General features: G+C 42.1%; 1 protein-coding gene across 1 annotated transcript in view; it reads right to left on the bottom strand.

Moving 5' to 3' along the window:
- Positions 1–22,731, bottom strand: part of LRIG3 (leucine rich repeats and immunoglobulin like domains 3) — a 46,872-nt gene extending 24,141 nt beyond the window's left edge. Inside the window, exons 1-3 of the mRNA XM_060111720.1 lie at positions 22,194–22,731; positions 16,404–16,475; positions 16,092–16,166 (exon numbers count right to left, since the gene is read on the bottom strand). Of these exons, the coding sequence (XP_059967703.1) occupies positions 16,092–16,166; positions 16,404–16,475; positions 22,194–22,429 (383 nt within the window). The 5' untranslated portion in view covers positions 22,430–22,731. The remainder of the gene's footprint in view (positions 1–16,091; positions 16,167–16,403; positions 16,476–22,193) is intronic.
- Positions 22,732–23,538: the final 807 nt, after the last annotated feature.

Below are 23,538 nucleotides of genomic sequence, written 5' to 3'. Positions count from 1 at the left end.
GCAATTATACTCCAATAAAGATGTTAAAAAAAAAAAAAAAGTGATGGGAGGGGTGTGGGCATCAGCAAAACTTCCCGTGGGCAAGGAGGAGTCTAGAGTTCCAAGCAGAAGCAAGTGAGAGCAAGGCAAGGCTTCTTTCCCTTGAGGAAATGAGTGGAAACTGGAGAAAGAGGAAGTTGACGAGTGAGGTGCTGGGAGGAGAACAGAGTAGGTCAAGTGGAACCCTGTAAACCATGTTAGGCATTTGGCCTTTGTCTCAAGATCAAGTAGAGGGAGGAGGACAGCGGATTTCGAACGGCGGGGTGACAATATTCTTTGTGCATTTTGAAAAGACTGCTCTGGCAGCCGTGGGGAGAAAGACTGGGTGGGGGACAGGCAAGAGGAGGTCCAGAGGACAGAGGAGGGATGGAGGGACAATGGCGACGGTCTGCCTGGACACCCGTTTTGGGGGTGAAGCCCCGTTCTTCCTCTGGTTTCCAGGGCACAGGCCGTGCTTTCCCCCTCCCCTGACATACAGGCTCAGGTTTTCAGCTCTGCAGCCTCTGGACACTGGGACCCAGTTCAGCACTACTGGAGTTCCCATCCACACTACTCACTACCCCTGTGTTCTGTCTGCTTGTACGAGAGGCCCTCTAAAGCAGGGGGTCCCCTTCGAAAGCAGAGTAGGGTCCTCTCTTGCTCAGGTGTGAGATGCTGCTGACCAGAATAGCCCAGTTCTGGCATTTTCATGTCTGTAGTCACTAGGAACATGGACAAATGTGTTATTCTTATATATAAGAAATGTGTGCATTTGTTCTGATACTCGGAACACCTGCAATAAATGGAAACCCGGACTAGATTAATAACAGTAAAATATAATCTATGAGGTTATTGACCACTTGGTACAATGATGATTGGTTCTTTGTGACTCACTGTGATCTCCAGAAAGCATGACAGTCTCAAAAGAACTTCATGCACACCTAAGTGGATATAAATGGTATGAGTTTATTTCTGGAGTCAGAGGAGAGAGTCCCAGAGTGGAATATTCTTTGTGAGGAACCAGAATATCAGGTTTTTTCGCATTGGAATTCCTGCAACCAATTAAAGTGTAGCTTCTTGGTGAATAAGAAATATCTGTCAATAGTTTCAGGTGTCTCCTACCTACTGCACAACATAAAGGCAGCTGAAGGCTTTGCAGCTTGATGTGTAAAGACGTGCAAACTTGGCTATTTAGAGAAGGTATGCGTGTGTGGCATTTTCCTTTTAGAGAGGGTATGTGCAGTGAAATTTAATCTGAAACCACTTTTTTAACATGTTGCAATGCCCCCCTTTCTTAGAATGCGTTACTCTGACCACATCCCTGAAATCCAATTCAGTGACTGCAGCCAAATAATTGCTGAATCCGTGGTCACTCCATACAACCATAGAGCAAGCACATTAACTGTACTGACTGGGACAGTTGGCCTGGCCCTAAGGAAGTACTGATTGCTATATATAACTTGTAAGCAACTGGCTTAACACCATTTATAAAGGTATTACAAGTTGGTAAAGAAAACACGACATTTTGCAAACACATTAAAGATCACTTATATTTCCAACAATAACTCCTCTCCCCTCCCTACCCCCACCTCCCCACCAAAAAAAAGCTTCCTTGAAAACTACCTTGGCTGGAATAACTAACACCCCATAATATTAGGCTTCTTTTAGCAGAGAGACCGAGCAAGCCAAGAACCTCTCCCATGCAGATAAAAATAAACTGTCTCTGCTCGTCTTTTTTTTTTTTTTCTAAAAAGATAATTAAGAAGTTTCATTAAAAGAACACATGTTTAGACTGGTCCACTGGTCCTGTGGCATCTAAGGATAAAGCCAACTGAGGAAGCTTCTGCAAGGAGATAGATTCTTGATGAAGAAGCAGTTATATTAAGCAGCAAAGGAGCCACCGTAAGGAGCAAAGAATCCGTTCTTTCAGCCAGAAGTCAGGTCAACATAAAATATAATTATCTTTTGGATCGTGAACATGATAAAGTTGCCCACAATGTTTTAAAATACAGAGATCCTTCAATAATCAGGGCCCTAGTTATGTGCCAATTATAATACATGTAAGCTTGAAAAAAGAAACATAAGTTGGAAACTCATTTACACCACATAAGAAACCTTTTTTGATCTCCAAATATAAATCCTATTTAGTCCTTTTATGTAAACAGAAATTTAAGGGTAGGTCCTAGAAGACAACGGGATCCTAAACAAGACACTTACTGAACAATTATTTTAATCTGACATAATTGAATTATATACAATAAAAATTAACTCTACGTTTATTTAGTAAAATTAAAAAAAATTTTCCCTACCTCTCTTTTGAGGCAGGGTCTTCCACAGCCATTTTAACAGGTCAAACCACTGCTATGGTTAAGCTGTGAGTCTGAGTCTCTCCACAAGTTTGTGATTTACTTGTGATTGAAGAAAATCTCTGATTCATATTTGGTTCCCCAAACTCAGGATTAAATGAATGGACTCAAGATGCTGAAGTGACCAAATAGTCTTAATTAGTCTTGAAACTCTAGATCAAGCTTTAGATTGGCCCATAAGGATGTACCTCAACCGTGGTTCAAGATGCACACATCCATCAGAAAGTGGCATGACCACCACGGCTGCCAGCCAGAAACAGTACACATAAAACTGGGATTCCATACATCAGTCAACCTGTCAAAAGTAGGATCTCTTTGAAGCAGCAGTTCACACCACAGCTCCCCAGCAAGGAGATTTTGATTCTGTTCCCAGTTGTATGTCTTAATCTACCATACTTTGTAAACCTTGATTTTCTCACTGTCAATGGGAGGAAATGGAAGGAAATGTCCTCTTCCAGCTCTAAGGGGCTGTGGATTTGGATGACAATTCAGCAAATGACCAGATTTGCTACAGAGGCTTCACATAATCATAATATAAAACTGCAGCCTCTTACAGATCCTGGCCTCACTTTTGGGGGATTTCTTTCCTAGGGGAGTCCCACTGCCTGGCTGCCCAGTCTTCCTTGGTTTACTACCTCATTTTCCTGGGGCATATCCTCCATGAGCTTTCTAAGAAACCATCTGTAGAGGTACTTTTTTTTTTTTTTTTCATACTTGGAAATGTCCTTATGGGATTGACAGTTGGGCGTGTACCGAGCTGAGATTAGAAACCATGTTCCTTAGGGTTTTGAAGACTGTTTCACCCTATCACAACACTCAAGGATGTAAGTTTGAGGAGCCAGCGGCCATTCTGCTTCTCAACTCCAGTGTTTCTTAAATTGCAACAGGCATCAGAACTGGGGGTGGGGGGCTTCTTGGAGCACAGATTGTTGAGCCCCACACTGGGGGTTTCCGTCTCAGTAGGCCTGGGTGTGACCTGAGAATCTGCATTTCTACCAAGTTCCCAGGTGCTGCTGATGCTGTGAGGCTCACACTGGGGAGGGGAGAACCACTATTTATCCTTACAGGTGACCTGCTTTGTATTTTATTTTTCCTCCTCTCAGAGCTTCTCTTTAACCCTGATGTTCTAAAAGAGTAATGTCCCTCAGTGTAGGTTTTTTTTTTTTTTTTTTTTTCATTTGCTGGCACTCAGTAGGGTCTTTCAACCTAGAAATGTGTGTTCCGTGGCTCTGGGAAATTTTTTTGCCTCTTTGATAATTTCCTCTTTTCTATTTCCATAGATGTCTCTGCATGGAATTCCAATTAGATTTCCAAGTTGATCCCCTACTTTTCTTATTTTTTCCTCTCCAGTTTTCCAACTTTTTATCTTTTGGTTCTTCTTTCTGAGAGCTTTGCAACTGTCTTCCAACACTTTTATTACCTTTTTAAAGTGTCTGTTTTATATATATATATATTTTGTTGTTGTGGTTGTTTTGGCTGCGTTGGGTGTTCGTTGCTGCGTGTGGGCTTTTCTCTAGTTGCAGCGAGCGGGGGCTGGGCTACTCTTCATTGTGGTGCGCGGGCTTCTCATTGCAGTCGCTTCTCTTGTTGTGAAGCACGGGCTCTAGGCGTGCAGGCTCAGTAGTTGTGGTGCACGGGCTTAGTGGCTCTGCGGCATGTAGGATCTTCCCGGACCAGGGCTCGAACCCCTGTCTGCTGCACCGTCAGGCATATTCTTAACCACTGCGCCACCAGGGAAGTCCCTGTTATTATATTTTTAACTTTTAAGAGTCCCTTTCTTATTTTCTGAAATATTCCTTTTATTATTATTATTTACTCCTCTTTTCTTATTTTGCGGATATAACATCTCTCTTCTCTCTAGAGATATTAAGTTGTTTTGAAGTCCCCTTCTCCTTCCATTGTCTCTGATTCCCTCTTCCTATGTATTTCAGACTCTGACTTTATTCTTACAAACCCTTTCAAGAGACAGTGATCACTGGCTATCCACTCATATTTAGTAAAAAGCAGCCCCGGAAAGCTTGCTGAGGGCTGTGAGGTAAGGACTTGCTGAATGGTGAGTCTCACCACAGGTGGTCTGTTTCATGATGGATCCACATGCATCTGTCTGATCGCTCAGATCCTCCAACCTCCAGGCTGGTGGGGATAAGCTTGACTGCTAGTGTCTGGGAAGGTGAACAGGAACATAAGCTGAGGGGAGGACTGTCACCCTCATATTCAGATCAGACTTAATTTCCCTGACTGCAGAAGATGCTGCCCTCAATCCCCACCCCTTGCCCAGCTGGGCCTGTGCCCCAAATTCCAGAGACTTCGTTTCAACTCTCTAGAGAATAAACTTCTAGTTTTCTGCCTCCATCAAGGAGGGTCGGTCACTGGGCCTTAAGTTTTGGAGGGGGAACCTGGAGGTCTGCTTCTAATAAAAGAGTTTTCACCAATCCCCCATTTTCAGTCCTATTCTGCATCCCTATCTTTACCGACTTTGAATTCCTGAAGCATCCTGAGCTTCTGCAGCAAAAAAACGTTGGCTTCTTTTGGGATTCACTCCACTCTCTCTAATCATTTACAACTTGTGTGCTTGCTTGAAAGATTTTAATGAAATCTTTCATTTGGACTGTCTCCTCTCCTGTTTTCTCTTTGTTCCTGTCTGTGTGCACTTCAGTCCTTTATTTTCATTTTAAGGGAGTTCTAGGATGGAGCAGAGTGAAACAAATGTACTCAGTCCACCATGCCTTATAGGACGTCTTTAATGGGAATCTGATCAGTGAATAAGACCAGTTTTTCTCTAAAAACCTTCCCTCACAAGTTATTGTAATTTTTTAAATTGAAACATCATTCAACTTAGTCTAACAAAAAATTAGTCTATGTAAATTTTACCTTAAGATGACACTATGAACCAGAAAACATGGCATCATTATTCTGAACCTCAAATTAATAAACAGTTCTCATACAGGGGATTAATCCTGTATGAACACATCAGGCTAAATTAATGTCATTTTATTTTTCTGATATGGTCCACAGACCAATGGACTAGGAACATCACAAACACAGAATGTCTTGATCTCACCAAGTACTTAACTTGTCCTTGTGAATAAGACACAGAACATGCGGTGGTGATGATCACATAGACAAGTGAGTTTGCAACCCTAGTCTTTATTCAGAGACTGGCATGGACCTTTAGGGAAGATGCTAAGTGGTCTGCTACTGAGGCTGCCTGTGGCCTTGTGTTGTCAACGTTTGTATGAATATGAATAGAGATGTGAATAATCAAGTGCAACTCATCCATTAGATGATATGATCCCAAACCTCTCAATATACTAAAATGATGGTCTAGAAGAAACTAGAGAAATTACGCTGGGGAAAGGCAGTGTTTTGAATTTTTAGTCAATCATTTTAAAAGGCCTATTTGGAAGCAATTCGTGCGAGAATGACAATAGACTTGGGGATCTCGGCTGACCGCAACTTGGTATGTGCCAATAATACAACATGGTCCTTAAAAAGCTAACATAATGTTATGCTTCATTAACATCCCGTATTCTGGTCAAGAGACACAGTCCACCATATTCTGCATTAGACCACATCTCAATATCTTGCTCTGGGCACTGGAGTTTAGTGTCATGCTAAAGGACGAGTGTGACAGGAGGACTTTCAGAGTCTAGACCTGCACTGTCCAGCATAATAGCCACCGGCCACATGTGGCTCTTTAAATTTAAATGCAATTTAAAATTTAATTCCTCCATCACACCAGCCACATTTCATGTGTTCAATCCCCATGTGTCCAGCGGCTACCTCAGTGGACTGCACACATTTCCATTATCACAGAAAGCTCTACTGGACCGCACTGGTCTAGACCCCACATCGTATAGAAAATGGGAACTGGAACTTGAGCCAGGAGAAGAGAAAGCTTTAAGAATACCTTACAGGTTAAGACTTGTCAGTATTATGTTATGATGCGGAAAATAGACTGAAGTTGTTCTCCCCGGTGCACAGACCTAGGACAATAGGCAGAAACTACAGAAAGGCAGAGCCCAGCTTAACAGATAAAGAGTCCCAGCAATTAGAACTATTCCAAATGGAACAGCTCCTCATTCAGGAGTGAGCTTTTGTCCCGGCAAGGGCTCAAGGGGAGGTTGCATAACCTCTCTTCCAGAGAGCTCTCTTCAGTGAGAAATGCCTCTTCCAATTCAAAGTAACAAGGATTTCATGCAGACACTCAAAACTAACACGACATGGGTTCTGACCAGTTATATAATATAGTAAGCCATTTCTAATTCCCTTCACCCTTTTCTTGATACTTATATGAGGACAGAGGTGAGGAAGTGAAAGCAAGACTGACAGGAGGAGGAGAATAAGAGAAAAGAGGGATTTATACGATGAACTGATGACTGTCCTGATTCTGTAAACATGCATTCATCTTTAAAGAGTACTGACCTCTATTCCCAGGCCAATACCTTATGCAGGATGACATGGCCACTGGTGATGAAGTACAAAAGCATCTTATTTTTTTCAAAAAAAAATTATGCTCGTTTTGATTCTAACTCTGTATGTTTGTTTTGTTATAAAAAATTTAAAATGGTTTGTGCATTGTAAAACTGACAGTCCAAGAATGTGTACCATGTTTATCCTGTGCTGAATGGTACTTGCAGTGAATATTACCTTAATATTTCATGCTGCCTTCAGCCTCAGTCTAGAGACTGCTCTATCTACCAGCTAAAGCTTTCTGGAGAGGGAGGGAGACAGCCAGGCAGGTGACTTTAAGTGCTAGAAAGGAGGTGCTAATATTTATAACTGTCTTTTCTTTCATGTTTTGAATTTAGTACTTAAGCAACTTGCAGCCAGACAGAGAAGGGGAGGTGCTGGTTACGGCCCTGTTTCATTGTTCTGGTCTCTCTAACCAACAACTAGATCCCATACCTCTAGGCTAGGGAGGACAGCACAGACAGTAAAAGAAGGGAGAGAAGGAGGAAAAGTAACTAGGCCAGGACAGAGACACATGTTGAATCTTGCCTCCCAGTCATGAAAAGCAACTGCTATAACGTTATTGTTTTGTCTGTCTTGGAAGCACAAGCCTCATAAGCAGAGAGAAGTCTCTGGCAGGAGCTGTATTTGATACTTCAAAGCAGCCAGCAAAAGGCTAATGTGAAGTTGAGGGAAAGGATGAGAAAATGCTGTAGGTTCAGGATAAACACTGGTAAAACAGGAGTTCTTGTGGCAAGTTATACTGGAAGGTCAAGTTCGAGGGACTGTGGGTCAATTTTATGGACTCCAAGAGCCATCATTGAAGAAAGGTGACCAATGGGTCACCAAGTCAAATCTAAGAATGTTGCCACCTTGGAACAAAGTTTTATTAATGAAAATAATTTTAAGTGTGTACAGAGAGGCAGGAACAAAAAGTTTAACTGACTAGTCTCTTCTGCAATTAACTATGTATTAATTTGGACTGGGAAACTGACTCAGTCATTCATTTAGCAAACATGGACTGAGTGGCCACCATATGTCAGGCGCTGAGCTACATGACAGAGTTACAATGGGGACAAAAACAGACATGATCTCAGCTTTTATAAAGTTTCATTCTGGTGGTGGAAGTGGACATTAAAGAATCACAAATATACAACTGAAAATGGGATTGCATTTATGATAACAACATAGACATTGTAAATAAAGGAGATTTGAAAATGTGTAAGTCTGACTTAGCAAAAGCTGGGGAAGGGTGAGTATTCTAGGCAAAGGGACTTGAGGCAGGAACAAGCTGGCACATTCCTAGAAGTCAGGAATGATTCTAGAGAAGGCTAACAGGAAAAGAGGACTCAGGTCACGCAGAGAATTGTCTATCTTGAGAAGGATTTTTGCTCCTGATCTAAGAGCAATGGGAAATTCTGGAAGGGTTTAAAGAGCCATGACACGATCACAAATTTATGTTTCAAATACAGCCACTGTAACTTGAGAATTCAAAAACCTAGCAAATGTGTATTTTGGGGACCAGTTTATAATTAAATGTGAAGGTAAACTTAGAGAGTATTACATATATGGCCCTGTGTACAGTGAGCTCTCTTATGTGCAAATCACATATACACATTTTAAAATCCAATAAAAGATTACAACTTATCATATTAAGGTGTTTATGTGTTTGTTCTGTAAGACTTGGGCTTCATGAGCTTACTGATATTAAACACAGTAATGTCTGGCTTGCTTGTACTGGTGAAGGTGGTGGCCCTCGAATGCAATGCCCTTCACATAGGAAGACACTAGTCCATGTATCCTCATCTGTAGAGCACACAGTTGGGGATGAATTTTTCAGTTAAGGTGGTCAAATTCCTTGGACTCGTCTACACCCACATGTGGGTAAAGATGGGATACAGTTTGTGTCCACTTCATCAGAACCCTGATTCCCCAGAAACTTAAGTTGTCATTTTGAGTGAAGCGTCTCCCTAATTTCCTTAATTTACATGATAAACTGGTGACTGCTTTTCAAATACTGATTTATATAGGCTTTGGTTTAAAAAAAAAAAAAAACCTTTGTTTTTTACCTTTGAGCTTTACCTCATGGTTATAAAATTACTTAGCTATACCATCACTTGAGAACATATAAAAATGTTTGCCTTTTCCACATGCAGCTTTATTTCTGAGCTGTGAGCTATTACAATAACAATGTATTTTAAAAGTTATAAGCAGAATTTGGTGAATCATTTAAATAAATTCTGTGCCGAGCAACCAGGCAATAGCCTCTTAAGTCTCCCAAACTGATTTTTCATTAGTCTGATTTGGGGACTGTAATGAGAATGCATGCTTCTGGATGGAATTCCCACTTGACACGGTGCCGGGTTCAGTACACAGATAACAGAACACTGCAGATCTGACTTCTAGTCATTAGTTCAATTTGTGGGAAAAGGAGGTGTGGCCCTAACATACAGCAAGGCTCAGAGCACAGAACAGTTCTAAAGGTGGATGGATAACAGGTATTTGGCAAGTCGTAACTGTTAATTATCAAAGTCACATTACTGAGTGGTCTATGGCACTTGACTTTGAATATGAGCACTGTTTAATAACTACTTGAGAAAAAGGAGAGAAGCAGATTTGGTGCTTAATTGAAATGTAGTTATTTCATTCCTCTGCTTAAAAGAAAGTCAATTACTCCCCCAAAACCTGTAAAACACCTAAGCTGATCCCTGTCAGTGTAACCAAATCTCCTTCCCAGTCTAGACCTCACTCACCCTCTCACTCTACACACATTGAAAGGACAGCCCTCCTCTGCTTCTATTATCCAGGGCATCTCCTCCTTGGAGTATCTCTTTATTCTTTATTGTCTACCTGCCCATTTATACTTATTCAAAGCCCCTGGGAGGCAGAGGCCGAGTGTTCTTTTTCTTTGTTCTCCAGCACTCAGCACATAGTAGGTGGTGTTCTGGGGGCACTTTAAACAGCTCCAAATCCACCTTATAGTTATATAAACCCTCAGGTTAGAAACGGTGTTCATTTATTAATTATAATTGAGTGCTCACTGATTTTTTTGGAACTATTTGAAGAGAGCAAAAGTTTTCCTGATAACTCACCCCAAATGCCAAGTTCTTCCTCCCTCCCTCATGTTTTCTAAATCCCGCCCTCCTCCGGTGACCCTCCTGTTCGAGGATCCACTGTGCGCCCCCCCACCCCTAGTCTCTGTGCCTCCCCCCAGCCCACTGCAACTGTATCAGCAGCAGCTGTGGTTGCTCACGCCATCCGGAGCCCTTTCATGTACAATATGCCATTTGATCCTTCACCGGAACCATATGAGATAGACGGGCAGACATCTTACACTGTTCCTACAGATAAACAAAGCAGAGTTCATTAGCTCTGCCTGAGGTCAGACAGGTCATTAGTGTGAAACAAGACAAAAACCTGGGGGCCCCATTTCCAGCTCAGGTCTCTCTACTTCTACACAAGGGCCCGAGATCTCTCATCTGCTCAGATATTTGATGAGAACCTCTTAAGTGCCGGAGACTGGACTGGGCTCCTGAGGCGACAGGGAGCTCAGTAAGACAAGAGTCCAACCCTGGAGTGAGAGGTATGACAAATGCCATGGGAGAACCACAGGTACTGCACTTGTAGGAGTTTCAAAACTGAAGAAAGAAAGGTCACCACCCTTCTCCAAATTCTACAATGACTACTGTTCATGCTACAGGAATTGCTAATACTCCCTACTACCCAGGACTGTTCTCCATAGCATATAAATCAGATCAGACCTCTGATGGAAGGCAGGACTCTCATAACTTCCTGCATCCCCAAAGCATCTCCCATGCAGGAGGACACATGATGTGATGGTGCCACATCTCACGCAGACTCAGGTTCTAAAGCCCGTGGAGGGGGGAAGATCATCTATCATTGATACACCCTTGAAAAACCCTTAAAACACCAGCAAAGGTTTTTTATGCACACGTGTTCTCTCTCTCTCTCTCTCTCTCTCTCTCTCAATGATTCCTGTAGGGCCAGTTTTTCCTTTGGTGTTAGGACAGATCAATTTCATGTTTTGTTGTTGTCGTTGTTTTGTATTTTGAATTTTTAGTTCAGGACCTGATGAAGTAGTTCCCATGCACATTGGGCACAGGGGCTAGGAAATATATCTATCTCTGAAGACCAAAGTCATCCTCAGTTGTCTGAGATATACAAAGTTCAAAAGGCAAATGGGAAAGGGGGCTTTTATTTCCTGCATACTTTCATTTCACACACATTCCAGGGCATGTGCTTGCTGGATAGAATGGTGAGCTAAATCCTTTTGTTACTTAAATTACTTCTCTTGTGTTCTTCCTTTCTTTCTTTTAATTATTAGCATTGCTGTTGCTATAATTTTTTATTTTGCTTATTGCCAAGCATGCACAGCTGAACACAGGTTAAGACATAGGTAGGCATTTTCTCCACTGTAAATTTTTAGCCTCTTCTATAGACTAAGTCTCTAGGAGGAGATCTGTCTGAATAATGTTAAATGCATGTGGTTGTTCCATAAATATTCCTTAATTCAATTCATATACTAATTAAGCACCGATTGTACACCATATAACCTGCATTAAGTACTAGGGAAAACAAGAGTCAGCCCCAGAGGCCTCATAGTAAGGGGAGAAAAATATGAACAAAGTCATCTCATGGCCATGTAACAGTTGGATATACAAGGCAAGATGGGCCTGGACAGGGCAGGGGAGGCTTACGGAGATGACCCCCACCCCCAGGATGCTCCTCATGACTCCCTCCCTCACCTGCAGGCCCTAATTCAAGTGTCACATTCCCAGTGGGCCCCCGCCTCAGCCCCATTTAAAACTGTAAACTGCTCCCCCTCTTCCACCACACATACTCTAGCACTTAGTTCCTTCTGATCACATCTCGTTTTCTTTCTCTTTTTTTTTGGGGGGGGGCTGTGTCAGGTCTTTAGTTGCAGCACGCGGGATCTTCATTGCGGCGAACAGGCTTCTCTCTAGTTGTGGCGCACGGGCTCCAGAGTGCGTGGGCTCTGTAGTTTGCGGCATGTGGGCTCTACAGTTGAGGCACATGGGCTTAGCTGCCCCGCGGCATGTAGGATCTTAGTTCCCCAACCAGGGATCAAACCTGCATCCCCTGCATTGGAAGGCGGATTCTTAACCACTGGACCACCGAAGAAGTCCCATCTCTTATTTATTTTACTCTCTGTCTTTTTCCTTCCATGAGAAGATCAGCCCCACGAAGTCAGGGATTTCTGTCTGTTTTGTTCACTGTTGAACTTTGGCCTTAGAATAGCACCGAACACATAGCAGGATTTGGTAAGTCTTCAAAAAGCAGCCTTCCTGACCATCCTAAAGGGCAGCTGACCGAGCTCTCCATCTCTTCGCCCTCCTTTCTTTTCCTTCACAGCCATTATCAAGAACTGAAGTTACCTTTTCTTTTAAAGTTTGTTTACTTATTTTTCTCTCACCCCTCACACAGACAGAAGCTTCACAGTAAGAGGGAGTTTTTCGTCTGCTTTGTTCATTGTGGTGTCCCCAGCACTCTAAATAGAACCTGGTACTGTTTGTTACTTTGATAAATTTTCGTTGAATGAATGACCGTCATCCCCATGCCTGTGGCTCATGTCCACTGATCACGCAGCCTATACCAGGCAGGTTTCACTATATTCTCTCTCCCAATCCTCACAACAACCTGATGAGGTGTGTGCTATTATTATTCTCATTTTATACAGGAGGAAGCACAGACTGTACCTTGCCCAAGGGCACAAACTACCAAAGAGAAGAGCCAGCTATTAATGGCAAGCCATGCAACTTGAGCTTTGCTTTTAATCATTGTTCTACTGACTCGACGGAAGCTGCACTGTGGGACAACAGGGTCACCATCGCATCAGGTCTACTGTGGTGGCTTCCTCATCAGCTGGCCCCTCTAAGCCCCCTCCTGCCACTGCCAGGCCATTCTCCACACTAAAGCCAGAATGACATTTTCCAATAGCAAAACGAATCACCTCACTCTGCTTTAAATCACTTCAATGGCGGTGGAGCATACCTGTTGGGGTCCCACTGGCAAAAGTGACCAATATTTGTAATAACCTCTAGAAGGATGACACTGTCATCTCTGAAAAAATGACAGGGTATGAAGAAAAGGATGGACTTGGGAGAAATGCTCTACCTTCGAGATAATAACGAAAAAATTCTTATCTGGTTATGACAAATTGGCCTCTTCAGTAATTCAGAAATATGTGTGTAATATCTGATCAGAATCTCAAGTAGATGTGTTAAAATGGATTTACTTGGGCCCCACCCAAACACATTAATTCAGAATCTCTAGGGATGGGGTCAGGAAATCTACATTTTAACCAGTAATCTAGGTATCCCTTTGACATTCCTTCATGTAAACCTTTTCAAGTCTAAGATACCAGGCAAAGCACCTGCATGTTGGACGATACCATATAAACGATCAGTGTCAAGACAAGACCCAACTAGCTCTATTTTATGACCAATAAGGCCTCTTGTTCAACAGTAACGTTACATAACTTATGGATTCAAACCTGCCCTAACTCAGGTCACAGGTTTCAAAAACGTCCAAAGCTGGGCAGCTCATGCAACATGCAAGAAGCCAGAACTATCACATCTGGTAAAATCAACTCGCTTATGCCAGGTCAACAGTTTTAGTGTAAGATATGTTCATTCCAAAAATTATTCCACTTCTTCCCTTTAAATATACCATCCTGCCATGTGTAGCTAGGAAATTAAGAAAAATAAACACAGAACACAAACCATGTTTTGCCCACAGCGTGCCAGTTGACTTCTGAGCTACTGCTGTGTGGGATTCAAAGGAAAGCAAATCTATTCAGGTCTTTTACCTCCTGAAAATTCCCATGGTCAGAGATGAGCTTTGTTAATGGGGAAGCTGAATGCTCATCCAACCTTCATTCCAAGATGCTGGCATTTTACCAGGCTTCCCTGACATTATCAGAACTGGTCCCTAAGTGAATTCATCTCTGGCCATGGGTGACAACTGACCCAATATTAGTTGTTGGCTCCTGCAGCTGAGAGAAGAGGAGGGTCTTACCAGGTACAGTCTTCCCTGCATCCAGGCTGTCCAGCTTGGCAGGGGCCCTCACCGCACAGAGCAGCAATGGTATAAAAAAGAAATCTTGACAGAAGTCAGATAGTCTTGGGAACTACTTGGAAAGATATTGGATTTAATTGTGGTGCTACAGCAAATTTCTAATCTGAGCCATGTTATGTGGTTTAACAATTTTTTTTTTTGAAATTTCAGAAATGTATTTAAGTACTGACTTTTGGCTCTGGTTATTTTCAAGTGCTTCTATATAAACAAAAACAGTCTACCCTACACAAGACAGAAATTAACAGTGCTTTAGAAACAATGACTATGTATTACGAAATCCAAAGAAGCCTACAGAAGAAACAAAACATTTACAGAAAAGAACAGCCAGAGAAGTAAATTTTTCAAGATATTTCACAGATATAAAAACAATGTTTACTATGCACATGGAATTAGCAGGCCTGTGACATAAATTACTCTTTGCAGAGTCTATGTGATCTAGGCAATAAATAGGATCTATAAGAGGATCTATAAGAGGAACAAAGCAATCCCTGGTTAGATGTACTACGACAAATTAAGGGGAAGAAAGTGAGATTATTCGAGTTCAGTAAAGTTTATTCAGCACTCACTAAAGTGAAACACAAACAAAAATATGGAGAAGAGCTCAGATACTGAAGGTTTCTAGTTTTCTAATTATAAACTACAGCTTTAAAGTGTAAAAATCACGAGGTTATTTACTTCTGATCAAACTTTCGAATTTCCTTACAAGTTCTTACGCTTTCACCTCTATACCATGCCAAAGAGAAGATTGTTTTCCTCGTCCCACCCAGATTCCCAAACTCTACTGCAGACCCTCTCAGCCATGAATCATGCAGTGACCCTCAAGACCCCCTGAACGTGCTGACAGTATCTGCCAATACACAGGACAAGGACAGCAGGGCAAGGAAGTGGCATTCCCTGGGATTTAAATAGGCCCCAGTGGTCAAATGAGAATAGCTAAAGATGTTAAAGATACCAAAAGCAGTATTCCATTCAGACTCCAAAATTTTAAGCAATTGGGAAAGCCAAAACAGGTATTAATGCTAGCATAAAAACCTTTTTAAAATTCAGTGTTTATTTGTCAAATACCAACTGCTTTTTCTTTTATTCCCTTATGTTTCTGATCTTTGGAAAAACCACATCAGTATCAAATGTCACTTAGTTCTCATTCAAACAGAGGAAAGCAGACACAGCGGCTGTACCCGTGACTTAGCTGACCTGGGCCCTCAGTAAAAACAAACCTCTATAAATCACCAGATGTAAGCAATCGGGTAGTGATCACTGTAATTAATTGAACAGCTTTCCTGAAATTTACTGTACAATTTCAACCCTCCTAACACCTTTCCCAGATACAACTAACAATGGTGCTTTTTTTCTTAAATTGTTTAAAGGAGGAAAACATTTTAAACGTCAGTGGCTTAAATATATTTTTAAATTATTCAAGATTAAGGTGGTAGACTGTTTAATTTTAGAAATCAAACCATGCTCATCCTAAATGCTGTCTTTAAAGGCCAAAAGTTAACATTATTCCAAAACATCTCCACTGCATGAATATAAACATGTGATCTGCCCTAATAATACACAAAATTTAACACAATTTTACTCTTATCTGAAAACTCAGAACTGCAAAATAACATGCAATGATATTTCTAACTTCAATGACCTATTGAATTTTAACTGTATCAAATCGATATTTTGATTTGATGTTTCTGGACCTTGATTTCTACTGCAGGCGCCACACTTAAAAGAGGATAAAAGAGGATACCTCAATGCTTCATTACCAACTCCATTTCTCCTCCCCAAATAACTCCGATCATTCTCCACTAGGAACTATGTAATACCAAATCCACAGATCCCATGCCAACCATTGAGTGATACCAGAATTTAAGTCCTAGTCACCATAATCAAATACATGTCCCTATGGGGTGAAGGCGGCTTCTCTGACTCTTGAAGGCCACAGCAGCAATAACAGCATAGTGTAAGTGTTCTTGTTACAATGCTACTTAAAATTTAGGAGCGAGAGAGAGAGGCTAGGAAACAAGTCAACCAGTTTAAAGGAAGCTTATTTTGCTTGTAAGATCTGTACTCTAGCCCATATGGAACTGCCCCCACCCCGGTCCCTGCAAACATACATTCAAAACCCTCCTAACGTTCACTTACAAGGAGAGAAGTGTGATATTTGCTGAGACTGGTCCTAGATTTGGAATGGTCTCCAATTCATTGCTGTTCAGTTTCCTATAAATGCCAAAAGAGAGAGAGAGAGAGAGAGAGAGAGAGAGAGAGAGAGAGAGAGAGAAGCAGATTATGCAATCTGTAATCCACAGAGGTGAAAACTTTATAAAATTATTTAAAGATCCCTCCCAAGTTAAAAGTTTTCAATAATTCACTGTAACCCAAAAGTTCTTTACAATTAAATACTGTGATGGGTAGTACATTTGATTCAAACCTCAAGCAGAAAATAGCTGAACTCACACTTCTCGAAGGCTGTGAAGGTGGCTCATGGAACTTGCCTTGATGAAAGACAATCTGTTGTGACTTAAGTCCCTATGAAAAAACAAAAATAAAATTATAAGTAGTTTCCAAAAATCACTAATAATGCTTAATGATGTGCAAGACAGAGTGGATTTATGAACTCCTCTCAACACTAGGGACAGCATAAGAAATAATTGGTCCATCCTGTCCATAAACGAGAGGGCAAACTCCAAAATACAAACTCTGAGGACAAAGTTAGTTCAGGAGGCTGGCAGATTCAAATGCTCCAAGCCCGCAAATGTTTTAGGAGATGGTTTTTGGTCCAGGGTGAACAGATCCTTTGTGAACTGGTTGTTTGGCTTCACCCTCCCCATCCACTACCAACTCCTCACTTCCAACTTGATATGATGAAGTCATAGCTTATGAAAAGTGGCTAATTAGTCAGGTTGCTGAAACTAAAACCTCTAAAGAAACCTTATTATCACAAAACTAAGCATCAGAGTCCTTATTACAGACAAATAAAGTAGAAATTCCTTTTCACACATATTTGTTTCCCTGGGTTAAGGCACCAAATTATTTAAAGTACTGCTCTGTGTGTGTGTGTGTGTGTGTGCGTGTGTGTGTGGTGAGCAGGTAGGAAACAACCCAAACTCTCTGCTTTCCTGAATTCTCCAAATCTCAGTATCTCAATATAATGTATAATTTAAACCACATCAACCACCTAACAAAGTTAAGTAGACTGTTCAGAAATCCGTGATCAGATTTCTTTTCAATTATTAAAATAAACCTGCCTCTAACTCAGAGACTCAATATAACTTAGTAAACATTTCCATAGGACATCAACCAAACTCCTACGTATGCAGTATTCTAGGCTAGGATGTCAGGTCAGCATTGAGGATGAAAATGTGAAACAAAATCCGGCAAATACTTGGTTATATTGGTCAATACACTGACTAAGTGCCTTCAAACTGGTTTAAGGAAAATGAAATGGCTGAACAGCTACTGAAAACCAGGCTGCCAAACAGGATGGCTGAAAGCTCTCCCACTGAAAGAGGCACACCCACCCTTCCTAGATTAATTCCTTCAGTGTTTAAAAGTGAAGATTTTTTAATAACCGAAGTTAGAGATAACCAGACTTGATTGGAGAAAAGCAGGAACCATTTGCTATATACCAATACATAAGTATGCCTCCCGCAACAAAAAAAAAAGGCAGAGAAATCACATCCAGAGAAGCGCAGTGTTACTTTGTGCATATCCATTAGGGTAACAATTAGAAATCAGAGATCCTTTCAGTCTTTGAATTTTTGTTTTGACAATAAACCTGGATTTCTCTATTTCACCTAAAAGGAAAAAAAAATTTTTGCAAAAGGTTTTATTTGAAACATGTTTGCCTAAAGACCTACCAGACAGTAACAGACATGAGCAGATTTGTTCCGGTAGAGTTATAACATGAAAAAAAATCTGGCACAGTCTTTAAACTATAAAAATCCTGCAATTACAACCACTGCTGTGCATGCTCCCCACGCTGGAACCAGACACTTTCCCTCACGGCCCAGCTCGCATCCATCTGGAGTTCATCAAGGAAACCATGGGCCCCACGGCTCACGTTAGGATTCAGACAAAACCTGTGTGCTTTTAGCACCCCAGACAGTCACAGATTTCCCACAGGCTTTAAAAAACAACCGTGGAAAAGAGGTCTTCACCTGGGAGGTAGCCTGAATCAACAGAAAGGCTCATTTGGACCCACTCAACTAAAGAACGTTGCACTAAGCCTACAACTGCATCCCCTATTGTTTCAAGTGTTCAGTGGAAAAGGGGCACCCATCTGGCATTTCCAGCTCACACAGGTGATTTTCTTTTTGATTAGAAAAAACAAAAATTCCACTTTTCATTTCATTTTAAGGATTATTTCTCAGGGCAATCCCGTGAGGAAAAAAAATAAAAAGATTGCGTGCTTTAACTTTTTTTTTTTTTCCTGACCAGTAACAGGATGAAATCTCCAACAAAAGACCTGTAAAATGAGAAACTGCGCCTTTAGAGAACAGGGCACATGCTGGGGACCCCTCACTTCTGATCCAGAAGCAGGAGCTGGCAACCTTAAATATTTCAGTTACTGTGACACACTTCCATTCCAGAGCTGTGTGTACTATTAAAACCACATTATATGGGGGAGAAAAAAAAAAATCATCCCTGAAGTGACTTTTACTGCTAAATACTTAAAGCCATGAAACTTTTAATGCACCTAAATTTAGATTTAATACAGTTTATGTTTCAGAAATGATTAAAGGATGCCACATTTTCCTAAATCTCCTTGTATTGTTTTTTATGGCTAGACCATTAAAAACAAATTCAACTTGTACAATGTCGATGTTTTCTTAAACCCCATTACATTCAATAAGGAAGGCAGATTCTTTGTTTTTAGAGTTCCAGTAATGAACACCTTCCCCAGAAACCTTTCCTAAAAACCTTTTTGTAATGAGGTTAATAAATGGGAAAGGTGGCGAGGCAGGGAGGTGTGAACTATTTACCCACAACTCAGCCGGCCAAACACTTGCAAACCAAACTCTACACAACAGAGAGAAGTCTCTTTTCCTGCATATTAACAAGCGAATAAATATATATGGAAAATAATTAATATACAACATTTGGTTCCAGCTCTCATTTTCTTCCTTTTAGCATTTGGAAATCTGACTTCCAAGTCAAATTTTAAAATGCAAATCCAGCACAGCTTCTTAATCAATCCCACTGGGGCCTGCAGAGCTGCTAATTCAGCAGAAATCTAGAAAGCTGAAAAACAAAAAGCCAAGCTGTAGCTGTTTTAAGACACTGATCCAAAGTGACTCATAAATCAGCCCGCTATGTTCAAGTTTTAGTCTGGAAAATATAGAAAAACAGCTGTGAAAACCATAAGGGCTAATACCCCTAACCCGAGCCTCAATTTTGGTATGAACCAGAGGATTTATAACAGGCAGACACTAAAGAAGCCACACCAGCAGAAAGTACCTTTCAGACTTTTTTTTTGCCTGAGCCCAGCTAACTTAAAGTTTTCTATGTGAGAAGACAAATAGTTCTGAAATTCCATTGAGATTTTAATAATACTTGAATCTCTTCTTGATAATTGGGCAACTTTTCCCTCTTTTGGCTAAGTAAACATATTCTAACTAGCACTCCTCTTTGGGTTCCCAACTCTTTGTAAGCACACACTCTAGATGTAAACTCAAGTCTGCTTTTAAAGGCAGTTGTAAGGAACGCTGCAAATAGTGACTGTTTTAAGAGCCACTTTCATTAAAGGATTAAAAGTTCCTTTTTGAAAAGAGAACTAACTACAATATGACTATTTTTCAGCTCAAACAATTCAACTTTTCACACATGGGATTCCTATGGCCATAAATTACAACGGAATAAACTGGAAAAAAAAATACATACACACGTACATTAAACAGATTAAGTTTTTAACTTACCAATTCAACAAATGAAACAAAAGCTAGACACCAAACTTTTTCTGAAGAGTGCTCTCATGAAGTATTCCTAAGGAGAACTTTTACTTTCTTAATTACCTGAGGAAAAGGAAGTTAAGATATGGGGAAGAACAATATGCATTTTTCTACTTATTTCTGAACTCTGGGAACAGTCTACTTAAGAGCTTTTCAAATTATGTAAAATGTAAGAAGCAGCTATCTTATGCCTCCTGCTCCAAATACCATGTTAAAGAGAAGTTAAAGCTCAACTCCACGTATTTTTCTGCTCCTTTCAAAGGTGGAGAAAGGAGACCTCTAGAGCTTCAGGCACAAACAAAAGAAACATTTACAATAAAGAATTTGGACCACATGGTTTGGTGACAACTACAAAGTCACACAAGTACAAGAATGACAGAGCTGTCCAATGAGTGATCACAGCAGGGTTTCTGACAACAGGCGTACTGCTTATTTGTACAAGTGGAACTTATTTTCGCATACATTTAAGGAATGTGGACTTGTATTAAGACAATTTACTGCTGGCGGAAATGTAATTAAAGATTGTGCTAACCAAATAAACTGTAATTTGTTTTTAGTGTGCCACCAAATTATCTGCAAAACAAAATCCTAATTAGGTCAGCTACTTTTAAGACAATGTTTGAATAGGTATCAAACCCCTTTTGGTTTAACTCAACTTCTAATCAAAAGCAATACAGTTTTTTTTAAGACATCCAATTTTTAAAAGAGACATTCACACACAAAAATATACTGCACACTGGCATGATCCGATAGGCCACTTAACATTGAGAAACTACTGAATATAAGTTAGCTCTGGTGAATGATTCGAGCATTTCTAAACACACCCCAGGAAGCACTGTATTCTTTCTCTTTCTCATCTCTATTATTCATACATGTTCACCTCCAGTCATTCAAATGTTCAGTTCCATATGATGTCAATAGAGCCATTCACATCTCATGAATAAGGCAACATGACCTCCACAAGAGGCAATTGAACAGAATTAGCCACAACTAATTGAAAGTCTTCCTGCTTTAGGTTAAAGCCCTTATCTCCTTCTTCAATTGTAATAAAAACTACTAAACAAGACATCCCATGATAAGAGATTACATATCAATCTAAAACTCTCTACTTCTACTTTTTTTAATTAAACTGAGGCATATTAACACAAAGAATATGCTTTTGATGGTCCACGATTCTACAATTCACAAATAAAGACTCTGATGAGCACAGTGATTTAAAAACACAATTTCTTAAACTACCTGACCAAACTTCCTACCACTATTATTTGGATGTTAGGGCAGTCGACTAGAGTTGTTTCCAGAGTTTCAAATTTCCACTGCAGTTCTGCTACAGCCAGATCTAAGGATTAAGGATGGACTGCACTTTTGTTATTTTAACAGGACAGCTACTTTGAAAAAAAAGAAACACAAGTTTTGACTGTTTACATTTTGCACCAATCTTCCAATTTTAACAAAACGAGAGTGGGAGAGAATAAGATGACATGTGGAACTAAACTACATTTTCTTCCTCGTTCTGGCAGTTGGCAGTGATTTCAGGTTTTCGGACTTCACAACTAGCATCCAAAAACTTGCATAACAGCACCCAGAGCTCTCTCCCAAACCTTCTGGACCTGCTGGGAAGCTACAAAAATCACGCTCTCGGTTCTGGAACGACTCTAGCTCCTTCCCTTCCTTATCCATTGATCACTCTTGCCAACCTCTTACAGTTTGGTCGAAGAGGGGAATTTACTAACGCGAAATTAAGCCCAGGGTAAAGAACAACAAAAGGATGTCCACCACAGCTTGGACAGTGGCCGAACTCTGTAGCGGGGGCTTCCCAAACGAAAGGAGCATGGTTCGATTACTAGTTGGGAACGCGAAAAGTGGCATGAACCTGTTAGAAACTATTGAGCCGCGGGATCATCCTCTCAAACTGAGAACTGCGAACTCAGGGCGGCAGCAGGTTACCAACTCTCCCGCCCCGGCCTGGCAGGGCGTGCATCTGAGCCCCCTTGGCGAGCTCCAGGCGCAGGACGTCGATTCTGCCCCTGGGAGTTGTCAGCGGCTGCATCCCCTCGCCCACCTGCGGCCGGGTGGGGCGCTCTCAGGGCCCACCTGCGCGGCCCGCCAGGCGCTGGGGGATGGAGGGAGACTGAGGCCCGGTCGGCTCCTTTTCCATCTCCGCGGAGAGCCGCTGGAGGTCTGGGCCAAGAGGAGGTGCCCTGGAAAAAGCTGCTGCGCGCCGAGCATCCTGGCCCCTCGCCCGCAGTCCCGAATCTCGAGTGGCTCCCCCTCCGCCCTCAGGAAGAATACTTACAGCCGAGCGACCCAGGGCGGGAGCGGCTCGGGCAGACCCGACAGCCGCTGGCGACTGCAGTCCAGAAGGTCCCCGAGGCAGCGGCACGGAACGGGGCAGCGGTGCTCTGCGCCGACCCCAGAAGACGGCCCCAGGGCCCCGCGGCCGCCGCCCTCGGCCGGGCCCGCGCATCCCAGCACCGCGCACAGCAGCAATCCCAGAGCCGCCGCGGGCGCGCGGAGCCTCGGCGCGCCCATCGCGGTCCTGCAGTCCCCCGCTCTGACCCGGGATCCGCGCCGGCGCGCGCTCGGGGCCCTGCACCAACTTCCAGTCGGGAGTGGACGCCCGCGCTCGGGGCCGTGCGCGCGCGCCCTCCTCTAACGCTCCCAGGTAAACCCCTTTCTTTTAGTCCTGGCAGTAAAGCTCTTTCATGCCCCGGGGAAGCGAGAGGGAAACCGAAAAGAACGGCCAGCTGCGGCAGAGTTGCAGTGGGAGCAGCGTCCGCGCGCCAAGGCCGCTCCTCGCCCGCAAAAGAAACTTTTTCGCCTCTTCCCCGCGGCGGAGCGCCAACTCCCCGCGCGGCGGAGCCGAGGGGCGGGGCTGCCAAGGCCCGCACGAGCCCATTGGCCCGCCGGGCGCTTCGCCCCCGTGGCCACGTGACAATAACAAGGCTCCCGCCCCGGGTTGGAGCGCTGAGAAAGCGGAGCTGAGATTGTAGGAAATTCGGAGTTACATTTTCCAGCCTCTCGGGCCAGAAGTCTCCACTACGTCCTGGGAAACATATATCAAATGGAGTTGAAGAGAAAAAGGGAGTGAGCAACCAAGTGAGCAAATATTAGGCCAGCTCTCGGAGTTGGAGGTATTTGGGGGCACTTCAGGGGAGTGAAGTTAGTTCTGTTATTAGGAAACCTTGCATTCCAAATTTTAAAATAAGTATAAATTATCGTATTATTCACAGAGGAAACAATGGTTTAAATAAAAATACAGTTTTTTTTTTAACATTAACACTGGTCGCGTTTTTTCCGTATGTCAGCTCCAAAAGTAAAAAGAGTAATAAAATGAAAAAGTCATGGTATTGGAAATGGTATATTGAGTTACAAATAGCCAGCGTTAGTGCATTGGATAGAGCTGGGGGGAAATTATGGGAAATGACCCTCTAATATACCGCGATGGCAATCATAGATCGCACGCAATAGGTAAAAATAATAAAAGTAGTCACCATAATATTTCAAAGCCAAATGAAAACAAGGACCTTGCAGGAAAAATTAATATATGCACCATGGTCCACCTGTGCCTTGAGTGATGACAAATCCTGACTGAGATGCTACCAGGCTAGAAGTAGTACTTGCTGGATCCCTCCGCCAGG

The sequence above is a fragment of the Mesoplodon densirostris genome, chromosome 11 (genome assembly GCF_025265405.1).
Source record: "Mesoplodon densirostris isolate mMesDen1 chromosome 11, mMesDen1 primary haplotype, whole genome shotgun sequence".
Lineage (NCBI taxonomy): Eukaryota > Metazoa > Chordata > Mammalia > Artiodactyla > Ziphiidae > Mesoplodon > Mesoplodon densirostris.
The sequence above is the reverse complement of the archived record's forward strand: the minus strand, read 5'-3'. Positions and strand labels throughout refer to the sequence as shown.